Raw genomic sequence first — 25,105 nt, 5'->3', positions numbered from 1 at the left:
TGATGTATCATGTTGTATGCATGCATGTGTGATGTATCATGCTGTATGCGTGCATGTGTGATGTATCATGTTGTATGCGTGCATGTGTGATGTATCATGTCGTATGCGTGCATGTGTGATGTATCATGTTGTATGCATGCATGTGTGATGTATCATGTTGTATGCATGCATGTGTGATGTATCATGTTGTATGCATGCATGTGTGATGTATCATGTTGTATGCGTGCATGTGTGATGTATCATGTTGTATGCGTGCATGTGTGATGTATCATGTTGTCTGCTTGCATGTTCAAAATAAACTCAAACTCAAACTCAAAAAAGTACCGGTTCGTCATTTTTTTTTTTTACAGGCATGACGGCGCGTCATCGTCACGTCATGACATTGCTGGTTTTACGAACAGAGGAGCATGTTCGGCAGCGCACACACACAGAGTACTTACAAGCAGACACAGTGTGTAGACAGAAAAGGGAGAACGGACGCATTTTGGTGTAAAAAGTAAAGATAAAGGTGAAGTTTTAACACTCAGGAAGAGCTGCTTTAAGACATGGCTAGCTAGCTAGCTAGCAGCTAACATCCATTCACAGTGTTTTAGCTACTTCTAAATCACTGTCTTCTGTCTTGCCTCTTGGTGAGGGTGGTCGCATTTTTCCCTGCTCCTCCTCCTTCTCGCTTGCTTTCTTGTGTCCTTGTCTTGTCTGAACTTTTTAAAGCCTCTTTTTTTGAGCTGTCCTCAAATCTAAACATCAAAATGAATTTGATCAACTGGACTCTCGACGCAATTGACACAGTCTTTTCGACAAGGAAAAGAGGTTCGGGGGAGCCTGGCTGCCCTGATGGAACCATTGCTGCGGGGTACGTGAGAGATTCCTGGGATGAATGGAGAATCATGTGCCTCTCAGTCCTTTCCATCGAGGACGTGGAAGACATCTACCTATTTGGAACCGTGATCGCGGGGCACCTGCTGATTGGGCTGGGCATTGCTCTGGTGTATCGTCAAATTCGGAAGACGATGGCAGCCACTCGAGGGCCCAACGGTTGTTCATCGCAATGGAAGGATTGGGTCGTGCTGTAGGATCACAGACGGGAGCGATTGCTGATTTGAATCGCAAAATGGATTCCATCTTGATGAAGTTTGCAGAGAGAGAATAAATTGGAATTGTCGAAGTCAGCACACAAGAGCAGGAATGTCATTGTTTTGACTGCTCGAAGAAAAAACAACATCTTAATCTACGATTTGACTCCCTCGAAAGGCCTTGAGGAACAGGCTGTTTGAAAACACTCCCCTGAGGACTCCTCAAAGATGGACGCTTTTGACCTTCCCTTTTTTCAAAAAGCACCTGGGTCGGACTCTTGAACTCTTGAACTCTTGGGGCCGGCCTCGGCCCATAAAGACAATTCCAACATCTCACCCAAGTTAATTGGGCATACATGCACGCACACGCCCCCTACCCAAATCAGCGCCTTCACCACTGCTTAATTCCTCCGGGGTTGTGGGGGCTGAGTAGCGCTCAACAGCAGCAGCTGGCCTCCAGGGTCCTGTTGGATGACTCTGTTGCGAGTTGTTGTGATTACATGTACCATGTTTATGTGTGCCATGCTATGTGAGGTTTTTTCCTCGGACTCAGTCTGGACCACTCCTGAGGGTCCAGCCTCAGACTGATATTTTTTTTACTCTTCCCCCTTTCCCAATGTCACCTTTTTCCCACCTTTTTAAGGAGTGCCGTAAGTGACTGATCCATTGGCGGTCCCGTCTTGTCTCCCTGTAACGTTTGTCTGCTCTTACTGGGATTGTGCCGAAAATGTAATTTCAGTTCTTATGTGTCTTGTACATGTTAAGAATGGACAAAATAAAGCTGCTGTCTGTCTAATCCTCGCCTCAATGGGGACAAATAAAGTAAGTTTCTTTGTATTATGTTTATGTGGGGGGAGGTGTAGTCAGCGCTGTCTGTAGGAGAAAAAGTCACCGCCGCTGTCCATGGTACTGAGGACGAGCACCATCGGGCAGGGGCGGGGAAGGGGCGGGGCATGTGCTGACGGTGAGACACAGCTGGCAGGTGATTAGATTTCACAAGTGGTACGTGTTAATCTAATCATCTGTTGTCTTTAACAGTAAGCGGCTGGAAGCAGGTTGAGGCAGAGTTGGAGAGTTGGAGAGACTTTGGAAGGACTGATAAGTCACATATAGCAAATTTGTTGATGTGTTGAAGAGGTTCATTTAGCCTACTAATGTGTATTTATAAATGGTAGATTTATATAGGCTAGTAAGGTCAAGTTTTATACCTGACAAGTTTGGGCTATCTTGCTTCTGCAGCCTTCATCAGAGGTGTCACGTGATGTTAGCGTGACGTCATCTGTGACGTGTTATATGGATTGTTCCATCCCACCTGAAGTGGTGTGCGCCGGGGGTAGGGCGGGGCGCCCCCTGTTGTCTGGATGTCTACCAAACGGCCCTGCAGGACTGTGTCCCAGGTGTGGGATAGTTGGTAACTTGTCAGGTACAAAACTTGACCTTACTAGCCTATATAAATCAACCATTTATAAATAAATAAAAATTGTTGATGCATATTAAAACTCTGTTCAACTCTGGACGCTGGTCTCCTGTGACGGGTGTGATCAGCGGAAACGCTAGGAAGCGACTTCCACAGTTTAATAACTCAGTAAATATGTCCCTGGACACGTGAGGACTTTAAATATGACTAATGTATGATCCTGTAACTGCTTGGTATCAGATCCATGCCTAAATGTGTGGTATCATCCAAAACTAATGTAAAGTATCAAAGAAGAGAAGAATAAGTGATTATTACATTTTAACAGAAGTGTAGGTAGAACATGTTAAAACAGAAAATAAGCAGATATTAACAGTAAATGAACAAGTAGATTAATAATCCATTTTTACAGTTTGTCCCTCATAATGTGTACAAAATAATAAGTGGAAAAATGACACAATATGTTACTGCATACGTCAGCAGACTAATTAAGAGTCTTTGTTTGTTTACTTACTACTAAAAGACAAGTTGTCCAGTATGTTCAACATTTTATTTAAGGACTAATTGACAATAATAAACATATGTTTCACGTACACTAATATTTTTTGTTACAATAAAGCCAATAGTGCAATTTTTGTGGTTCCCTTTATTTCGAAATGTATCAAAGTATCGAAATACTGAAGCTCATGGAGAGAATGCCAAGAATGTGCAACGCATTAATCAGAGCAAGGGTGGCTAATTTTGAACTTTACAGTAGAGATAAGAACAACATTTCGTTACATCAGCTCATGGTAGTGCAGAATAAAAAAGCAATAAGGTGCATATATAAATGAATAAATAGATTACTGTACAGATAAATATATCGCACTTTTTCACATGCATCCATGTTTATGGATGTATGTTATATTATCTTTTTTATTCCAGCCAGTTAATAAAAACCAATAACCAATAAAAAGTACCAATGATTGTCACACAAACGCTAGGTGTGGCGAAATTATTCTCTGCATTTGACCCATCACCCTTGATCACCCCCTGGGAGGTGAGGGGAGCAGTGGGCACCAGCGGTGGCCGCACCCAGGAATCATTTTTGGTGATTCAACCCCCAATTCCAACCCTTGATGCTGAGTGCCAAGCAGGGAGATAATGGCTCCCATTTTTATAGTCTTTGGTATGACTCGGCTGGGGTTTGAAATCACAACCTACCCACCTCAGGGCGGACACTCTAACCACTAGGCCACTGAGTACAGTTTGGTAGAGTGGTATCTCGCTTTTTGTTAGTAAGTCATTCCAAAAAGTCAGACAAAGACCGAATTGTTCGAAAACCAAAGCAATTTCTTTTTTGGGAAAAAAAATATCTAAATATTATTACACGTTCCAGACACCCAAAAATATGTAAAAATAATTAATTAAATGGGTGAATTAATATTTACCACCACCTTCACCTTTAGTGAAGGACTATTGTTGGCAAAAACAGAGTTTAACGGAAAGGTAAGAGGGGATGGGAGAGTCACACGGACAGCACCTTTGTATAGGGATGTCCAATAATGGCTTTTTGCCCATATCCGATATTCCGATATTGTCCAACTCTTTAATTACCGATACCGATGTCAACCGATTGTTATGATCCGCTGCCCGGATCATATTTCTGTTTACGTTTTCTAGTCACCTGTGTTTTTCTGTTAGTCTTGAGCTCTTTCTAGTTCCTGTTTAAGCACTTCTCAGTTTGGTTACCATAGTTACTGATTACTTTCACCTGCCGCGGGTGTTCCCGACGCGCACCTGTTTTTCATTACTGTCATTATATAAGCCTGCCTTTTCATTCAGTCTGTGTTGCATCGTAGTTTGTCTTCTCACAACAAGTGACGACTTCTGTTCTTGATCTGGTAACCTTCTAGCTCCCACGCTAAAGGCTCTGTATGTTTAGTGTTTTCTCTAGCTCCCATGCTAGCTCCTTTAGTTTTGTACTTTAAGTGCCATGTGCACGTTTTTGTTTGTTTCCAGTATTTGTTAATTCTTAAATAAAAAATGTTTGTACCTGCAAGCTGTGTCCGAAGCCCGTCTGCATCTCTGAGAGAACGAACACCCGCACCCGGTCGTCACACCGATACCGATATATACAGTCGTGGAATTAACACATTATTATGCCTAATTTGGACAACCAGGTATGGTGAAGATAAGGTCCTTTTTAAAAAAATTAATAAAATAAAATAATTGTTTTGAATAAAAAAGAAAGTAAAACAATATAAAACAGTTACATAGAAACTAGTAATGATTGAAAAATGAGTAAAATTAAGTGTTAAAGGTTAGTACTATTAGTGGAGCAGCAGCACGCACAATCATGTGTGCTTACGGACTGTATCCCTTGCAGACTGTATTGATATATATTGATATATAATGTAGGAACCAGAATATTAATAACAGAAAGAAACAACCCTTTTGTGTGAATGAGTGTAAATGGGGGAGGGAGTTTTTTTGGGTTGGTGCACTAATTGTAAGTGTATCTTGTGTTTTTCATGTTGATTTAATAAAAAATAAATAATAATTAAAAAAAACCCCAAAAAAACCTTACCGATAACAAAAAAAAAAGCGATACCGATAATTTCTGATATTACATTTTAAAGCATTTATCGGACGATAATATCGGACATCTCTACCTTTGTACTTTGCTCTGAGTTCCAATACAACTGTGTGACATTTACAGTACATTTGGACACACCTTCTCATTCAACTTTATTTTCATGACTATTTACATTGTAGATTGTCATCAAAACTAGGAATGAACACAAAAAAGGTGAAATAACTGAAAACTTGTTTCATATTCTAGTTTCTTCAAAATAGCCACCCTTTGCTCTGATTACTTTTACTGCACATGTGGAGTTAGTTATGTACTTAACAAAAAAGGTGAAATAACTGAAGACATGTTTTATATTCTAGTTTCTTCAAAATAGCCACCTTTGCTCTAAATAATGCTTTGCACACTCTTGGCATTCTCTCCATGAGCTTCAAGAGGTAGTCACCTGAAATGGTTTTCCAACAGTCTTGAAGGAGTTAGCTCATGGAGAGAATGCAAAACAGTAATCAGAGCAAATGGTGGCTATTTTGAAGAAACTAGAATATAAAACATGTTTTCAGTTATTTTTTTGTTAAGTACATAACTCCTCATGTGTTCATTCATAGTGTTGATGTGACAATCTACAATGTAAATAGCCAGGAGAAGCACTGTCCAAACTTTTGGCCTGTACTGTAGACCACTGGTCCCCAACCACCGGGCCGCGGGCCGCTACCGGTCCGTGGATCGATTGGTACCGGACCGCACAAGAAATAATTAGTTATTTCCGTTTTATTTATTATCTGAGCCCGAACAAGTATTTCAGCCCGAACTTCACACTTTTCCACCGCGTAATGTGGCCGCTGAAAGTAGCCGACATTCCATTTTCTCAGGCCAGCAAGATGGACAGCATCGCCAACGGTTATATCAGGAAGTGGCTGGGCCTCCCCCGCTGTTTCTCGGACACAGGTCTTTTCGGCAAAAACATTCTGCAACTTCCTCTGAAGTCAATCAATCTGGGTTACAGGCAGGAGAAGACTCGCCTTGTACTGGAGTTGAGGGAATCAAGAGACGAAGCTGTGAAGAGTGCAGCGGTGACTGTCCGCACTGGACGAAAGTGGAAGGCCCAGGTGGAAGTGGACCAAGCTGTCTCGAGGCTGAAATACAAAGAGATTCTGGGAAGAGTCCAAGACAGCCGGGCAGGACTGGGATGGGGGAAACCAGTCCAGTTCTGGTCCAAAGCCAAGAGACAGCAGAGGAAGGCCATGGAGGTGGAAGAGGTCACACAAGTGGCGCAAGACCAGTATTGGATCAAGGCGGTATCCCAGGGAAAACAGGGGGCATGGACTCGCTGGGAGGATACCATCCAAAGAGTCATAACCTGGGCCGACATCTGGCGAACTCCTCAATCTCGGCTCAGCTTCCTCGTGAGAGCAGCGTATCACACCCTGCCATGCCCTCGAACCAGTAGCACATGAGTTCAAACAGTCAAAGTATAGCGACCTGGCAGAGGACTGCAAGGGGGGAGACTGGTCTACATCCATTCACCCCGTGGAGATCGGATGCAGGGGCTTCGTAGGAGGTTCTGCGACCCAGCCCCTGAGCGCGGCGGGAATGACTGGTTCCAGCCTGAGGAGGGCCATCAAGGAGTTGGCAGAGAAGGCAAGTTTCTGGATGTGGCTAAGAAGGAGGGACAACACATGGGGCTCAACACCCCATTGAGGTCAGTTGCAGGGAGTGGTGCGGGGAGACGTCCCCGCTTAGCCACTGCCCCCCCACCGCGAGGTGTCCTGGCTTGGGGGCGAAACATCAGTGAACGGTGGCACCAGCTGACGACCCTGCAGCTGACCTCGAAATGCACTGGAGGAGGTGCGACAGGCAGAGATGCCAAGCAGTTAGGTCTGTACTTATTAATAGTATTTTATTTTGAAAAATGACCGGATTCTCTCGGTTATATCTTGGTCACTTGAGCGGCAAAATTTAACCCTGCTAGGAAAATGAGTAAAAAACAGACGTCTTTGGAAAGTTTCTTTGTGGAGGGGAAAAGGCACAGTGAAGAGAGAGAAGAACAGCCTACGACTTCCAACAAAAAGAAAGCTTTTAACAGACAATAGCAGGAGTCCTACTTCAACTATGGATTTATGGCAACAGGACTCGCATAATATGTGGCCAGCAGCTCTCTAATGAGGCCATGAAGCCTTCAAAACTGCTTGGCCACTTAGAGACCAAGCACCTTGGATTAAAAGAAAAGTATTTTGAAAGAAAAAAAGATGAAGATGAAAAACAGAAGAAATGACTGAGGGACACCACTTCAGTAAATGAGAATCACTGAGAGCATCGTACATAGTGGCTAATCGTATTGCTAAGGCTAAAAAGCCATTCACTATTGGTGAAGAAGTGATCCTTCCTGCCGCTAAAGACAACTTCTAGGAGATGTTGCTGTTAAGAAGTTCTTCTAGGAGAGGCTGCTGTTAAGAAGTTCTTCTAGGAGAGGCTGCTGTTAAGAAGTTCTTCTAGGAGAGGCTGCTGTTAAGGTTGCTGTTAAGAAGTTCTTCTAAGAGAGGCTGCTGTTAAGAAGTTCTTCTAGGAGAGGTTGCTGTTAAGAAGTTTTTCTAGGAGAGGCTGCTGTTAAGAAGTTCTTCTAGGAGAGGCTGCTGTTAAGAAGTTCTTCTAGGAGAGGTTGCTGTTAAGAAGTTCTTCTAGGAGAGGTTGCTGTTAAGAGGTTCTTCTAGGAGAGGCTGCTGTTAAGGTTGCTGTTAAGAAGTTCTTCTAGGAGAGGCTGCTGTTAAGAAGTTCTTCTAGAAGAGGTTGCTGTTAATAAGTTCTTCTAGGAGAGGCTGCTGTTAAGAAGTTCTTCTAGGAAAGGCTCCTGTTAAGAAGTTCTTCTAGGAGAGGTTGCTGTTAAGAAGTTCTTCTAGGAGAGGTTGCTGTTAAGAAGTTCTTCTAGGAGAGGTTGCTGTTAAGAAGTTCTTCTAGGAGAGGTTGCTGTTAAGAAGTTCTTCTAGCAGAGGTTGCTGTTAAGCAGTTCTTCTAGGAGAGGCTGCTGTTAAGAAGTTCTTCTAGGAGAGGCTGCTGTTAAGAAGTTCTTCTAGGAAAGGCTCCTGTTAAGAAGTTCTTCTAGGAGAGGTTGCTGTTAAGAAGTTCTTCTAGGAGAGGCTGCTGTTAAGAAGTTCTTCTAGGAGAGGCTGCTGTTAAGAAGTTCTTCTAGGAGAGGCTGCTGTTAAGAAGTTCTTCTAGGAGAGGCTGCTCCTAATAAGTTCTTCTAGGAGAGGTTGCTGTTAAGAAGTTCTTCCAGGAGAGGTTGCTGTTAAGAAGTTCTTCTAGGAGAGGTTGCTGTTAAGAAGTTCTTCTAGCAGAGGTTGCTGTTAAGAAGTTCTTCTAGCAGAGGTTGCTGTTAAGAAGTTCTTCTAGGAGAGGCTGCTGTTAAGAAGTTCTTCTGCTGTTAAGGTTGCTGTTAAGAAGTTCTTCTAGGAGAGGCTCCTGTTAAGAAGTTATTCTAGGAGAGGCTGCTCCTAATAAGTTCTTCTAGGAGAGGTTGCTGTTAAGAAGTTCTTCTAGGAGAGGTTGCTGTTAAGAAGTTCTTCTAGGAGAGGCTGCTGTTAATCAATCAATCAATCAATGTTTATTTATATAGCCCTAAATCACAAGTGTCTCAAAGGGCTGCACAAGCCACAACGACATCCTCGGTACAGAGCCCACATACGGGCAAGGAAAAACTCACCCCAGTGGGACGTCGGCGAATGACTATGAGAAACCTTGGAGAGGACCGAAAGCAATGGATGTCGAGTGGGTCTGACATAATATTGTGAAAGTCCAGTCCACAGTGGATCCAACACATCAGCGAGAGTCCAGTCCATAGTGGGGCCAGCAGGAAACCATCCCGAGCGGAGACGGGTCAGCAGCGCAGAGATGTCCCCAACTGATGCACAGGCTAGTGGTCCACCCGGGGTCCCGACTCTGGACAGCCAGCACTTCATCCATGGCCACCGGACCTATGCAACTCCCCCTCGCAAGGGACAGGGGAGAAGAGGAGAGAAGAAAAGAAATGGCAGATCAACTGGTCTAAAAAGGGGGGTCTATTTAAAGGCTAGATTATACAAATGAGTTTTAAGATGGGACTTAAATGCTTCTACTGAGGTAGCATCTCTAACTGTTACCGGGAGGGCATTCCAGAGTCCTGGAGCCCGAATAGAAAACGCTCTATAGCCCGCAGACTTTTTTTTGGCTCTGGGAATCACTAATAAGCCGGAGTTCTTTGAACGCAGATTTCTTGTCGGGACATATGGTACAATACAATCGGCGAGATAGGCTGGAGCTAAACCGTGTAGTATTTTATACGTAAGTAGTAAAACCTTAAAGTCGCATCTTAAGTGCACAGGAAGCCAGTGCAGGTGAGCCAGTATAGGCGTAATATGATCAAACTTTCTTGTTTTTGTCAAAAGTCTTGCAGCCGCATTTTGTACCAACTGTAATCTTTAAATGCTAGACATAGGGAGACCCGAAAATAATACGTTACAGTAACCGAGACGAGACGTAACGAACGCATGAATAATGATCTCAGCTTTGCTAGTGGACAAGATGGAACAAATTTTAGCGATATTACGGAGATGAAAGAAGGCCGTTTTAGTAACACTCTTAATGTGTGACTCAAACGAGAGAGTTGGGTGGAAGATAATACCCAGATTCTTTACCGAGTCGCCTTGTTTAATTGTTTGGTTGTCAAATGTTAAGGTGGTATTATTAAATAGATGTCGTTGTCTAGCAGGACCGATAATCAGCATTTCCGTTTTCTTAGCGTTGAGTTGCAAAAAGTTAGCGGACATCCATTGTTTAATTTCATTAAGACACGCCTCCAGCTGACTACAATCCGGCGTGTTGGTCAGCTTTAGGGGCATGTAGAGTTGAGTGTCATCAGCATAACAGTGAAAGCTAACACCGTACTTGCGTATGATGTCACCTCGTGGCAGCATGTAAATACTAAAGAGTGCAGGGCCAAGAACCGAACCCTGGGGAACTCCACACGTTACCTTGACATAGTCCAAGGTCACATTGTTATGGGAGACGCACTGCATCCTGTCAGTAAGATAAGAGTTAAAGCAAGACAAGGCTAAGTCTGACATCCCAATACGTGTTTTGATACGCTCTAATAAAATATTATGATCGACGTTATCGAAAGCGGCGCTAAGATCAAGAAGCAGCAACATAGATGACGCATCAGAATCCATCGTTAGCAATAGATCATTAGTCATTTTTGCGAGGGCTGTCTCCGTAGAGTGATTTGCCCTGAAACCGGATTGAAAAGGTTCACAGAGATTGTTAGTCACTAAGTGTTCATTTAGCTGCTGTGCAACAATTTTTTCGAGAAATGTTAAGGTTGCTGTTAAGAAGTTCTTCTAGGAGAGGCTGCTGTTAAGGTTGCTGTTAAGAAGTTTTTCTAGGAGAGGCTGCTGTTAAGAAGTTCTTCTAGGAGAGGTTGCTGTTAAGAAGTTCTTCTAGTTGAGGCTGCTGTTAAGAAGTTCTTCTAGGAGAGGTTGCTGTTAAGGTTGCTGTTAACAAGTTCTTATAGGAGAGGCTGCTGTTAAGAAGTTCTTCTAGGAGAGGTTGCTGTTAAGAAGTTCTTCTAGGAGAGGCTGCTGTTAAGAAGTTCTTCTAGGAGAGGCTGCTGTTAAGGTTGCTGTTAAGAAGTTCTTCTAAGAGAGGCTGCTGTTAAGAAGTTCTTCTAGGAGAGGTTGCTGTTAAGAAGTTTTTCTAGGAGAGGCTGCTGTTAAGAAGTTCTTCTAGGAGAGGCTGCTGTTAAGAAGTTCTTCTAGGAGAGGTTGCTGTTAAGAAGTTCTTCTAGGAGAGGTTGCTGTTAAGAGGTTCTTCTAGGAGAGGCTGCTGTTAAGGTTGCTGTTAAGAAGTTCTTCTAAGAGAGGCTGCTGTTAAGAAGTTCTTCTAGGAGAGGTTGCTGTTAAGAAGTTCTTCTAGGAGAGGTTGCTGTTAAGAAGTTTTTCTAGGAGAGGCTGCTGTTAAGAAGTTCTTCTAGGAGAGGCTGCTGTTAAGAAGTTCTTCTAGGAGAGGTTGCTGTTAAGAAGTTCTTCTAGGAGAGGTTGCTGTTAAGAGGTTCTTCTAGGAGAGGCTGCTGTTAAGAAGTTCTTCTAGGAGAGGCTGCTGTTAAGAAGTTCTTCTAGGAGAGGCTGCTGTTAAGAAGTTCTTCTAGAAGAGGTTGCTGTTAATAAGTTCTTCTAGGAGAGGTTGCTGTTAAGAAGTTCTTCTAGGAGAGGCTTCTGTTAAGAAGTTCTTCTAGGAGAGGCTGCTGTTAAGAATGTCTTCTAGGAGAGGCTTCTGTTAAGAATTTCTTCTAGGAGAGGCTTCTGTTAAGAAGTTCTTCCAGGAGAGGTTGCTGTTAAGAAGTTCTTCTAGGAGAGGTTGCTGTTAAGAAGTTCTTCTAGGAGAGGCTGCTGTTAAGAAGTTCTTCTAGGAGAGGCTGCTGTTAAGGTTGCTGTTAAGAAGTTCTTCTAAGAGAGGCTGCTGTTAAGAAGTTCTTCTAGGAGAGGTTGCTGTTAAGAAGTTTTTCTAGGAGAGGCTGCTGTTAAGAAGTTCTTCTAGGAGAGGCTGCTGTTAAGGTTGCTGTTAAGAAGTTCTTCTAAGAGAGGCTGCTGTTAAGAAGTTCTTCTAGGAGAGGCTGCTGTTAAGAAGTTCTTCTAGGAGAGGTTGCTGTTAAGAAGTTCTTCTAGGAGAGGTTGCTGTTAAGAGGTTCTTCTAGGAGAGGCTGCTGTTAAGGTTGCTGTTAAGAAGTTCTTCTAGGAGAGGCTGCTGTTAAGAAGTTCTTCTAGAAGAGGTTGCTGTTAATAAGTTCTTCTAGGAGAGGCTTCTGTTAAGAAGTTCTTCTAGGAGAGGCTGCTGTTAAGAATGTCTTCTAGGAGAGGCTTCTGTTAAGAATTTCTTCTAGGAGAGGCTTCTGTTAAGAAGTTCTTCTAGGAGAGGCTGCTGTTAAGAAGTTCTTCTAGGAGAGGTTGCTGTTAAGAAGTTCTTCTAGGAGAGGCTGCTGTTAAGAAGTTCTTCTAGGAGAGGTTGCTGTTAAGAAGTTCTTCTAGGAGAGGTTGCTGTTAAGAAGTTCTTCTAGGAGAGGTTGCTGTTAAGAAGTTCTTCTAGGAGAGGTTGCTGTTAAGAAGTTCTTCTAGGAGAGGTTGCTGTTAAGAAGTTCTTCTAGGAGAGGCTGCTGTTAAGAAGTTCTTCTAGGAGAGGCTGCTGTTAAGAAGTTCTTCTAGGAGAGGTTGCTGTTAAGAAGTTCTTCTAGGAGAGGCTGCTGTTAAGAAGTTCTTCTAGGAGAGGCTTCTATTAAGAAGTTCTTCTAGGAGAGGCTTCTGTTAAGAATTTCTTCTAGGAGAGGCTTCTGTTAAGAAGTTCTTCTAGGAGAGGCTGCTGTTAAGAAGTTCTTCTAGGAGAGGTTGCTGTTAAGAAGTTCTTCTAGGAGAGGCTGCTGTTAAGAAGTTCTTCTAGGAGAGGTTGCTGTTAAGAAGTTCTTCTAGGAGAGGTTGCTGTTAAGAAGTTCTTCTAGGAGAGGTTGCTGTTAAGAAGTTCTTCTAGGAGAGGTTGCTGTTAAGAAGTTCTTCTAGGAGAGGCTGCTGTTAAGAAGTTCTTCTAGGAGAGGCTGCTGTTAAGAAGTTCTTCTAGGAGAGGTTGCTGTTAAGAAGTTCTTCTAGGAGAGGCTGCTGTTAAGAAGTTCTTCTAGGAGAGGCTGCTGTTAAGAAGTTCTTCTAGGAGAGGCTTCTATTAAGAAGTTCTTCTAGGAGAGGCTTCTGTTAAGAATTTCTTCTAGGAGAGGCTTCTGTTAAGAAGTTCTTCTAGGAGAGGTTGCTGTTAAGAAGTTCTTCTAGGAGAGGTTGCTGTTAAAAAAAGATATCACAGGTGCCTCTGTCGGCTACACCGTGACTCGGCGCATTGAGGAAATAGCTGAAGACATTGACACACAATTGTTAGAGAGGATTGATAAATCACTGTGGTACGCACTCCAGCTTGACACATCTATGTTGTATCTGCATTTTATTTTGAAGGCATGTAATCCTTTTTCTTAGCTGCTGAGTGGAAAAAGAAGTTAAAACACAAATGGTAAAACTTTTGTGACGTGTGCAACTTTTGGGGCATATTTTTCTGAATTCTATTATATTTTCACAAATATTAAATATACATATTTTTTCAAAACACTTTATTCAGCATCAACAGTGCAGTACAACACAGTCTAAATAAGCAAGTGGTCAGATTTATTTTACATTTTTTCTTGTAAAACCATCCATCCATCCATTTTCTACCACTTATTCCCTTCGGGGTCGCGGGGGGTGCTGGAGCCTATCTCAGCTACAGTCGGGCGGAAGGCGGGGTACATCCTGGACAAGTCGCCACCTCATCACAGGGCCAACACAGTTAGACAACATCACACACTAGGGACCGTTTAGTGTTGCCAATCAACCTATCCCCAGGTGCATGTCTTTGGAGGTGGGAGGGGCCTATCCCCAGGTGCATGTCCTTGGAGGTGGGAGGGGCCTATCCCCAGGTGCATGTCTTTGGAGGTGGGAGGAAGCCGGAGTAGAACCCACACAGCCACGGGGAGAACATGCAAACTCCACACAGAAAGATCCCGAGCCCGGAATTGAACTCACGACTACTCAGGACCTTCGTATTGTGAGGCACATGCACTAACCCCTCTTCCACCGTGCTGCCCTCTTGTAAAACCTCCCCCACCAAATCTGCCCGCTTACCCCTGACCTTTTCAAAACAAATACATGAAATTACTTTTTTTTTTTTCATAAAGAAATACAATCATGTGTGCTTACGGACTGTATCCCTGCAGACTGTATTGATATATAATGTATATATTGTCTTTTTTATGTTGATTTAATAATTTTTAAAAAACATGTTCATTTTTTTAAATTACTTGTGCGGCCCGGTACCCAGGGGCGCCGCTAGGGTTTTTGGGCCCCATGAAAAAAATCTTTACAGGGCCCCCAACACAGCGGCAACATTTTTAATGCTATTTTACATACAATTATGCATTTTAATAGTATTTTTGACTATCATTACCATATTTTTGAAAGAAGAACAGCATCACAGTTTTATAAGTATTATAATTTCATCATCATTAGGGGCCTCTCTGGGCCCCTCTCCATCATGGGCCCCTAGAATTCGTCTCCTTTACCCTCCCCCCTTGTCGGCGCCCCTGCCGGTACCAATCGGTACCGGCGGATCGGTACCGGGCTGCGGCCCGGTGGTTGGGGACCACTGCTGTATAGCACACACTGCAACTGATCCAGCTGGTCCCAGTCATCAGAGGGATGAGAGCACGGAACGTGGAATCGCTGTGTCATCCTGGGCAGTAAATCATCAGTGGGCGCTGGAGTGTGTCTGCTCGGCTCCACAAGGGGGAAGCGGGCGTGGCGGGGTTACATAACTCCGCTCTGGCCGACATCCACAGTCCACGCTCTGACTGCTTGCCCACTGACCAACTCCTGCCACTTCTTATCTTATTGTCCGGGCCGCTAAAACGCTGAGCTCCAGTTTTCCCTGGTCTCTAACAAGCTTTGATGCTGTTACACTGCAGGGTTAGAAACAGCTTGGATGATTCCTTCAAATGTTCTAGTTCCATTCACACATTTAAAAAACACTTTAAGACCAATCTCTTGAAAAAATATATCACTCTTGAATCAACACTGTAGGTAATACTATGATCAATGTTAATTACAAACTAAGTGTGATATATAAATAATAATGTTTGTATATAGTATATCATTGGTGCAAAGGTTTAACACGTGTACAAGGATATTTCACATGCCTTTACTGTGTATATCATTGAACTGTGTTTATGTTGTGTATAATGTGTATTTATAATATGTTGTACAAAAGACATTTCATAATTTTCGGAAGTTCATCTTGTACTTGACATTGTTTATAGGGTTAGGCGCAATAAGTGTTCAACTTCAGCCAAACCCTTTCGGTCTGCAACATTTTCTTTTTCAATCTATGAATGTACAACTGTATATTTTGTTGACCATTGACCGAAGAAAAATAATAAACTAATGATGATGAAGATGTATCTGTGCAAGTGAACAATTGGATCCACAAGGGACAACAACCCTTTCCACAGACTACACACACATCAGAAACATAAATGTTAGAAGCCTACAACAATATATTTGAAGAAGACTTTAGTATTAAAAGTGAAGATGTGAGGTGAAATAAGTAGAAATGCAGCAATAAAAACAAGCAACTCCACTCACGATGGCTCTAAAGTTCAGTGATGTGTTGCTAACTTCAGCATTTTTCTTCTTTGTTGATGTTTTGCAGTAGTTAACATCCATGATGTAACAATGCTGCTAATCTACCAGAGTCCACATTTTGTTAACCATTTTATTCATTCATACTTTTAATTGGATAATAACATCAATAAAATGCAATGGAAAAATGTGTGAAAAAAAAAATGAAAATAATAAGATGTCCTTTCTTTAACAATGAGAAAATAGAATAATATAGTAGCTACATATATAATATTCAATACATGCACACAACTTAAAAAGTAAGTACAGGACAACATATAAGACTAGAAGATGAGAAGCACTACATACAACATCAAATATTAAAATAAAATAAAAAATAAAATAAATACAAATAAAATAAAATAAAATTAAAAATAAGTGTTTTTAAATCCCTGCAGCTTCCATGACTGTTACACACTTGTGTTTACTGACCTGTTACTTAAACATGAACATCTTATCACACACAGTGCAACTAAACGGTTTCTCTCCAGTGTGTGTTCTCATGTGTGTGGTCATGACTTGCTTTGTGGAGAAACTCCTCTTACAAACAGAGCAAATAAAAGGTTTCTCTCCAGTGTGTGTTCTCATGTGTCTGGTCATGTGTTCCTTTGTGGAGAAACTCTTCTTACAAACAGAGCAAGTAAAAGGTTTCTCACCTGTGTGTGTTCTCATGTGTCTGGTCATGTCTTTCTTAGTGTTGAATCTTTTAGCACAACCTGAGCAAGCAAAAGGTTTCTCTCCAGTGTGTGTTCTCATGTGTGTGGTCATGTTAAGCTTTGTGGAGAAACTCTTCTTACAAACAGAGCAAGTAAAAGGTTTCTCTCCAGTATGTTTTCTCATGTGTTCTGTAAAATTACTCTTCTTTTTAAAATATTTCCCACATTGAGAGCAGTCAAAGTGTTTGTTGTTAGTGTGATGTCTCGTATCACCTTTAGAGTCATTTTGACTCTCCAAAGGTTTTTGGATGTGGTCACTGTGATCAGAAGAGTGTGACATCATGTGGTCCATGTCTGACAGTGGAGCAAAGATGCTGTCTGGTTCTGACTTTATATCTTCACAATGCTCTCCATCAGCTTCTGTGATGTGTTGACTTACAAGCTCCGCCCCTCTGTTCTCCTCACTTTGACTGTGATGAAGCTGTAAGGACTGAGCTTCATCTTCATCATGAAGCTGCTCCTCTTTAATGTGGGAGGGGGCCTGTAGCTCCTTCTGTCCCACACTGGTGTGCCACTCCTCTTCATGACTCCCCGCTGACACCCGCTGGACGTCTGCAGAACAAATGAGGTGTTACTGTATTGAAGTTTGCAGTATTCAAACTATTGACATGTGAGCTAGGCCAAATAGACAGTGATGGGCAAGCTACCTGGACAATGTAGTAAGCTAAGCTACAAGTTACTCTCAATAAAATGGAGCTAAGCTATCCTCAGAGAACTGTAGCACGCTACACTGCAAAAGTAGCTTGACACATCAAAGCTACATTTAACAGCATTTATATATATATATATATATATATATATATATATATATATATATATATATATATATATATATATATATATATATATATATATATATATATATATTGGCCCACATGTATAATATCAATGTTTATGTTGTCCATGGAAAGAAGTTAGTAAGAAGCAAAAGAAAAACAACCAACCATGGATGACAAAAGGACTGAAAAATGCTTGTCACAAAAAAAAGACATTATATGGAATATTAATAACACAGACATCTATAGAGGCATAAAATAAGTATAATAAATATAAAAACCAGCTAATTGGTATACTAGGAACATGTAAGAAGGAATACTACAGACAATTATTAAAGAAGAACAGAAACAACATGAGAGCAACATCCTAAATAGCATCATTAAAAATGCTGCTAAGAAAGATTACCCCCAGTACTTTCTACATGGAAATACAAAAAATGACAATATGAACCAAATAGTTGAACATTTTAATGATGACTTTGTTAATATGGGAAAAAATGTGGAAGAAAGATTTCCAAATGCAGATGATGGATCAGTTGAGGACTTGAGTGAGCTCATAGACAGAAATCCCAATTCCATGTTTCTTAAGAACGTGACAAAAGAAGAAATAATCCAAATTGTAAAACATTGTAAATCCAAGACCTCAAGCGACTGTCATGGAATAGATATGGTAACCATAAAAAAGGTTATAGAAGACATTTCAGAACCTCTGACATATATCAGCAACGTATCATTTCTAACCGGCAAATTCCCTGACAAAATGAAAATTGCAAAAGTCGTACCAATTTATAAGAATGGAGACATACACCAGTTTACTAACTACACACCAGAATTCACAGCAAATATCTCAACATGGATAGCATTAAAGGCCTACTGAAATGATTTTTTTTTTAGCATTACATGTAAAGGCCAAGTGAAATGATTTTTTTTTATTTAAACGGGGATAGCAGGTCCATTCTATGTGTCATACTTGATCATTTCGCGATATTGCCATATTTTTGCTGAAAGGATTTAGTAGAGAACATTGACGATAAAGTTCGCAACTTTTGGTCGCTGATAAAAAAAGCTTTGCCTGACCAGGAAGTAGCGTGACGTCACAGGAGGAAGGACTTCTCACATTTCCCCATTGTTTACACCAGCAGCGAGAGAGATTCGGACCGAGAAAGCGACGATTACCCCATTAATTTGAGCGTGGATGAAAGATTCATGGATGAAGAACGTGAGAGTGAAGGACTAGAGTGCAGTGCAGGACGTATCTTTTTTCGATCTGACCGTAACTTAGGTACAAGCTGGCTCATTGGATTCCACACTCTCTCCTTTTTCTATTGTGGATCACGGATTTGTATTTCAAACCACCTGGGATACTATATCCTCTTGAAAATGAGAGTCGAGAACGCAAAATGGACATTCACAGTGACTTTTATCTCCACGACAATACATCGGTGAACCACTTTAGCTACGGAGCTAACGTGATAGCATCGTGCTTAAATGCAGATAGAAACAAAATAAATAAGCCCCTGACTGGAAGGATAGACAGAAGGTCAACAATACTACTATCAGGAGACACCGAACCAAACACTGGACATGTAACTACACGGTTAATGCTGTGCCGCCTGTTGAAGCCTAGCAATGCTGTTGCTAACGACGCCATTGAAGCTAACTTAGCTACGGGACCTCGTCAGAGCTATGATAAAAACATTAGCTCTCCACCTACGCCAGCCAACCTTCATCTGCTCATCAACACCCGTGCTCACCTGCGTTCCAGCGATCGACGGCGCGACGAAGGACTTCACCCGATCATCGATGCGGTTGGCGGCTAGCGTCGGATAGCGCGTCTGCTATCCAACTCAAAGTCCTCCTGGTTGTGTTGCTGCAGCCGGCCGCTAATACACCGATCCCACCTACAGCTTTCTTCTTTGCAGTCTTCATTGTTCATTAAACAAATTGCAAAAGATTCACCAACACAGATGTCCAGAATACTGTGGAATTTTGCGATGAAAACAGAGCTGTTTGTATTGGATACAATGTGTCCCAATACTTCCGCTTCAACCATTGACGTCACGCGCACACGTCATCATACATAGACGTTTTCAAGCGGAAGTGTGGCGGGAAATTTAAAATGTCACTTTATAAGTTAACCCGGCCGTATTGGCATGTGTTGCAATGTTAAGATTTCATCATTGATATATAAACTATCAGACTGCGTGGTCGCTAGTAGTGGCTTTCAGTAGGCCTTTAACTAAAGCATTTGACACAATTAATCATGATATTTTAATAACAAAACTAGAAGGATATGGCATCAAAGGTTTGGTCTTAAACTGGATAAGAAGCTATTTAACCAACAGGAAGCAATATGTGAAGATGGGTGAAAAAATGTCAACACGGCTAGATATATCTTGTGGTGTACCCCAGGGATCAATACTGGGACCAAGATTGTTTAATCTTTATATAAACCACATTTGTAAAGTTACAAAGGACTTAAAGTTAGACGACACAACTGCTTTCTGTTCAGGAGAGAACACACAAAAGATAATACAAATAATAACAGAAGAAATTAACAAATTAAAAAGATGCTTTGACAAAAACAGACTATCTTTGAGTCTCAGTAAAAGTAAAATAATGCTATTTGGTAACAGTAGAAAAGAGCATCATACACAAATACAAATAAACGGAGTAGACATTGAAAGGGTAAGAGAAACCAGATTTTTGGGAGTATTAATAGATGATAAAATGAACTGGAAATCTCATATACAAAACATACAACATAAGATGAATTTGCAAACAGCTAAAATTATACACAAAGCAAACTATAACCTGCTAGCCAAGAATGTACAACAATTCTCCTCAACTAAAGAGGAGAAATATAATCTTAGAGGAAAATGTAATTTAAATCATTTGTATGCACGTACAACACTTAAGACCTTCAGTATATCAGTATGTGGAATTAAATGATGGAATGGATGAAGCAAAGCAATCAAACAATGTACTAATATGATCCACTTCAAGAAACTCTTCACACTTAAAGTGTTTACAAAGTACAAAGAAGAAGAACCATGATAAACATTCTCAATTCATTTCATCCATCATTCATTTTCTACATCATCTTACTCATCTCACCATATGAAATATAACTTACTTCACTCATTATTATTGATTTATTTGTATTGTGATTACTTATGGAGTATATTGTGAATACATTGACAACAGGAAGTCAACTAAAGTTTTAGCAACTGTTATGTAAAAGAAAAGTGGTAGGATTAAATAAGCTCTGCTTCTTCCTACTCCTTTTCCAACATGTTGAAAAGAAAAACTGGAAATTGTGATGTATCATGTTGTATGCATGCATGTGTGATGTATCATGTTGTATGCATGCATGTGTGATGTATCATGTTGTATGCATGCATGTGTGATGTATCATGCTGTATGCATGCATGTGTGATGTATCATGTTGTATGCATGCATGTGTGATGTATCTTGTTGTATGCATGCATGTGTGATGTATCATGTTGTATGCATGCATGTGTGATGTATCATGTTGTATGCTTGCATGTGTGATGTATCATGTTGTATGCATGCGTGTGTGATGTATCATGTTGTATGCATGCGTGTGTGATGTATCATGTTGTATGCATGCGTGTGTGATGTATCATGTTGTATGCATGCATGTGTGATGTATCATGTTGTATGCATGCATGTGTGATGTATCATGTTGTATGCATGCATGTGTGATGTATCATGTTGTATGCATGCATGTGTGATGTATCATGTTGTATGCATGCATGTGTGATGTATCATGCTGTATGCATGCATGTGTGATGTATCATGCTGTATGCATGCATGTGTGATGTATCTTGTTGTATGCATGCATGTGTGATGTATCATGTTGTATGCATGCATGTGTGATGTATCTTGTTGTATGCATGCATGTGTGATGTATCATGTTGTATGCATGCATGTGTGATGTATCATGTTGAATGCATGCATGTGTGATGTATCATGTTGTATGCATGCATGTGTGATGTATCATGCTGTATGCATGCATGTGTGATGTATCATGTTGTATGCATGCATGTGTGATGTATCATGTTGTATGCATGCATGTGTGATGTATCATGCTGTATGCATGTATGTGTGATGTATCATGTTGTATGCATGCATGTGTGATGTATCTTGTTGTATGCATGCATGTGTGATGTATCATGTTGTATGCATGCATGTGTGATGTATCATGTTGTATGCATGCATGTGTGATGTATCATGTTGTATGCATGCATGTGTGATGTATCATGTTGTATGCATGCATGTGTGATGTATCATGTTGTATGCATGCATGTGTGATGTATCATGCTGTATGCATGCATGTGTGATGTATCATGTTGTATGCATGCATGTGTGATGTATCTTGTTGTATGCATGCATGTGTGATGTATCATGTTGTATGCATGCATGTGTGATGTATCATGTTGTATGCATGCATGTGTGATGTATCATGTTGTTTGCATGCATGTGTGATGTATCATGTTGTATGCATGCATGTGTGATGCATCATGTTGTATGCATGCATGTGTGATGTATCATGTTGTATGCATGCATGTGTGATGTATCATGTTGTATGCATGCATGTGTGATGTATCATGTTGTATGCATGCGTGTGTGATGTATCATGTTGTATGCTTGCATGTTCCAAATAAAGTCAAAGTCAAGTCAAGTCAAGTCAACTAACACTTGGTGGACATTCAAGCCACAAAATGCAAATGGAGTATTGTTGGTGTATTTTGGATGGTTATAGAGGACCTCCCATTGGCTCCATTGCAAGTGGACTTTTATTTACATTTATGAGTTAGAATTAGGGCTGGGTGATATATGGAATATACTGGATATATCGTGGGTTTGTCTCTGTGCGATATAGAAAATGACTATATGGTGATATTGGAGTATACGTTCTCACACAGTTGCTTTTAGCTGCAGGCATTACACTACAGGCTCTTCTCACTCTTTCTTGTGTCTCCTTCTCACAGAGACATAAAACAAGCGCACCTTCTTACATACGTCACATACTGTCACGTGTGCAACGTCATACGCTCTCACGGAGCAGACAGGTAGCGGCATGGTAACGTTAGCTGTGGTGCTAGTGGTAATACGAGAGAAAGAAGGTGCCAATCTGGTAACAAATGAAGGAATAATTAATTCCCAAGACAAACAGCAGGGGGTCCATCGTCTGGTGGTGGTTTGGCTTCAAGCGGGTAGATGGTGAACAAGTATGCGGCAAAAGCGTTGCTACAAAAAGTAGCAGCACTGCTAATGTAGCATCATTTAAAAAGTCACCCGCTAGAGAATGAAGAGTGCTTGAAACTCTGCATGTCAACATCTCCGTTCAGTGCCACACCCACAAAATGCCCAAGCAACCATTTCCACATCAACACCGTATGAAACAAATAGTCAACACCAGAAGGAGATAACGTCCGCAGGAACCTACCACATAGTGAAGGACATACACTATTGATTTTGATTGATTGAAACTTTTATTAGTAGATTGCACAGTGAAGTACATATTCCGTACAATTGACCACTCAATGGTAACACCCGAATAAGTTTTTCAACTTGTTTAAGTCGGGGTCCACTTAAATTGATTCATGATACAGATATATACTATTTTCATAATACAGTCATCACACAAGATAATCATCAGAGTATATACAATGAATTGTTTACATTATTTATAATCCGGGGTGTGGGATGTGAAAGGGGCAGGGGGGGTTAGGATTAGTTGGTTTCAACACTTCAGTCATCAACAATTGCATCATCAGAAAAAGTTAGTTTAGGGTTGAAGTTGCCTGGAGGTGTTTTAGTGCAGTTTTGAAGGAGGATAGAGATGCCCTTTCTTACTATTTGATTTCCTATTATGCAGCTCATTTTTATTTGACACTTATTGAAATATCTTGTGTGACATCATGCACAAAAGTGCACTTTATTTGTTTTAAACTATTGTAGTGGCGTTCTGTACAAAAAGTGTACTTTAATTTAGTGTTGTTTTGATATGTCATCTTAGTGACATCATGCACAAAAGTGCACTAATAGCTTGTTTTAAAATGTCTGACAATCTTGCACTTTCTGTTTTGAAATGACATGAATGTTTGTGCCACTGCTTAATAACTGTTTAATAAATACACTTTTGCTAAATTTACTTAGTTGTGGTTTCCCTCTCTGCATGAAAGTTTAAAAGTAGCATATATTAAAGGCCTACTGAAAGCCACTACTAGCGACCACGCAGTCTGATAGTTTATATATCAATGATGAAATCTTAACATTGCAACACATGCCAATACGGCCGGGTTAACTTATAAAGTGACATTTTAAATTTGCCGCTAAACTTCCGGTTCGAAACGCCTCTGAGGATGACGTATGCGCGTGACGTAGCCCGGGGAACACGGGTATGCCTTCCACATTGAAGCCAATACGAAATAGCTGTTTTCATCTCATTCTGGGTGTATTCTGGACATCTGTGTTGGTGAATCTGTTGCAATTATGTCCATTGCATTATGGAGAAAGAAGCTGAGCAAGCAAAGAAGAAAGTTGTCGGTGCAAAGCGGACGTATTTTGCGAGGGAAGTCAGCAGCAACACAACACCGGCGGTGTTTTATTGTTTACATTCCCGAAAGATGCAGTCAAGATGGAAGAACTCGGATAACAGAGACTCAAACCAAGAGGACTTTTGACTTGGATACACAGACGCCTGTAGAGAACTGGGACAACACAGACTCTTACCAGGATTACTTTGATTTGGATGACAAAGACGCAGACGTGCTACCGTGAGTATGCAGCTTTGGCTTCCAAACATTTGATCGCTTGACCGGATGTGCGCGTCACGTACGTAACTTTGTTTAAATATATAAGCTTTATGAACCTTGGGTTAGGTGAACGGTCTTTTGGGCAGAGTGATTGTGTGTGTTGATCAGGTGTTTGAATTGTATTGGCATGTTCTATGGAGCTAGGAGCTAGCAGAAGAGCTAGGAGCTAGCATAACAAACACGTAGGTGTTATTATGCAGGATTAATTTGTGGCATATTAAATATAAGCCTGGTTGTGTTGTGGCTAATAGAGTAAATATATGTCTTGTGTTTATTTACTGTTTTAGTAATTCCCAGCTGAATATCAGGTACCGTGAGTAGCAGCTGCGCTTCCAAACATTTGATCGCTTGCCAGTACGTGCGCGTTACGTACGTTACTTTGTTTAAATATATAAGCTTTATGAACCTTGGGTTAGGTGAACGGTCTTTTGGGCTGAGTGATTGTGTGTGTTGTGCAGGTGTTTGAATTGGATTGGCGGCTTATATGGAGCTAGGAGCTAGCAGAGGAGCTAGGAGCTAGCATAACAAACACGTAGGTGTTTTTATGCAGGATTAATTTGTGTCATATTAAATATAAGCCTGGTTGTGTTGTGGCTAATAGAGTGTATATATGTCTTGTGTTTATTTACTGTTGTAGTCATTCCCAGCTGAATACCAGGTACCGTGAGTATGCATCCTTGGCTGCTAAACATTTGATAGCTTGACCGTATGTGCGCGTTACGTACGTTACTTTTTTTAAATGTATAAGCTTTATGAACCTTGGGTTAGGTGAACGGTCTTTTGGGCTGAGTGATTGTGTGTGTTGTGCAGGTGTTTGAATTGGATTGGCGGCTTATATGGAGCTAGGAGCTAGCAGAGGAGCTAGGAGCTAGCATAACAAACACGTAGGTGTTTTTATGCAGGATTAATTTGTGTCATATTAAATATAAGCCTGGTTGTGTTGTGGCTAATAGAGTGTATATATGTCTTGTGTTTATTTACTGTTGTAGTCATTCCCAGCTGAATACCAGGTACCGTGAGTATGCATCCTTGGCTGCTAAACATTTGATAGCTTGACCGTATGTGCGCGTTACGTACGTTACTTTTTTTAAATGTATAAGCTTTATGAACCTTGGGTTAGGTGAACGGTCTTTTGGGCTGAGTGATTGTGTGTGTTGTGCAGGTGTTTGAATTGGATTGGCGGCTTATATGGAGCTAGGAGCTAGCAGAGGAGCTAGGAGCTAGCATAACAAACACTGAGGTGTTTTTATGCAGGATTAATTTGTGGCATATTAAATATAAGCCTGGTTGTGTTGTGGCTAATAGAGTATATATATGTCTTGTGTTTATTTACTGTTGTAGTCATTCCCAGCTGAATATCAGGTCACCCCCGGCTCTCACAGCATCTTCCCTATCTGAATAGCTTCAACTCCCCACTAGTCCTTCACTTGCACTTTACTCA

The 25,105-nt window shown here is 41.1% G+C and overlaps 2 protein-coding genes across 7 annotated transcripts in view; one reads left to right on the top strand and one right to left on the bottom strand.

The window, feature by feature from the left end:
- The window catches only part of LOC133636326 (zinc finger protein 568-like), a 448,159-nt gene that overhangs the window by 227,516 nt on the left and 195,538 nt on the right, over window positions 1-25,105 (top strand). The window lies entirely within an intron of this gene.
- LOC133636336 (gastrula zinc finger protein XlCGF57.1-like) overlaps window positions 1-25,105 on the bottom strand; it is a 297,128-nt gene that overhangs the window by 259,512 nt on the left and 12,511 nt on the right. Inside the window, exon 3 of one of the 5 annotated variants that reach the window (XM_062030293.1) lies at window positions 14,446-16,592. The exons of the other annotated variants lie outside the window; for them this stretch is intronic. Within the exon in view, the coding sequence (XP_061886277.1) occupies window positions 15,760-16,592 (833 nt within the window). The 3' untranslated portion in view covers window positions 14,446-15,759. Of the gene's footprint in view, window positions 1-14,445; window positions 16,593-25,105 lie in introns of those variants that run through there. 5 annotated transcript variants of the gene reach the window in all.

The sequence above is a fragment of the Entelurus aequoreus genome, linkage group LG20 (genome assembly GCF_033978785.1).
Source record: "Entelurus aequoreus isolate RoL-2023_Sb linkage group LG20, RoL_Eaeq_v1.1, whole genome shotgun sequence".
Taxonomy (NCBI): domain Eukaryota; kingdom Metazoa; phylum Chordata; class Actinopteri; order Syngnathiformes; family Syngnathidae; genus Entelurus; species Entelurus aequoreus.
The sequence above is the reverse complement of the archived record's forward strand: the minus strand, read 5'-3'. Positions and strand labels throughout refer to the sequence as shown.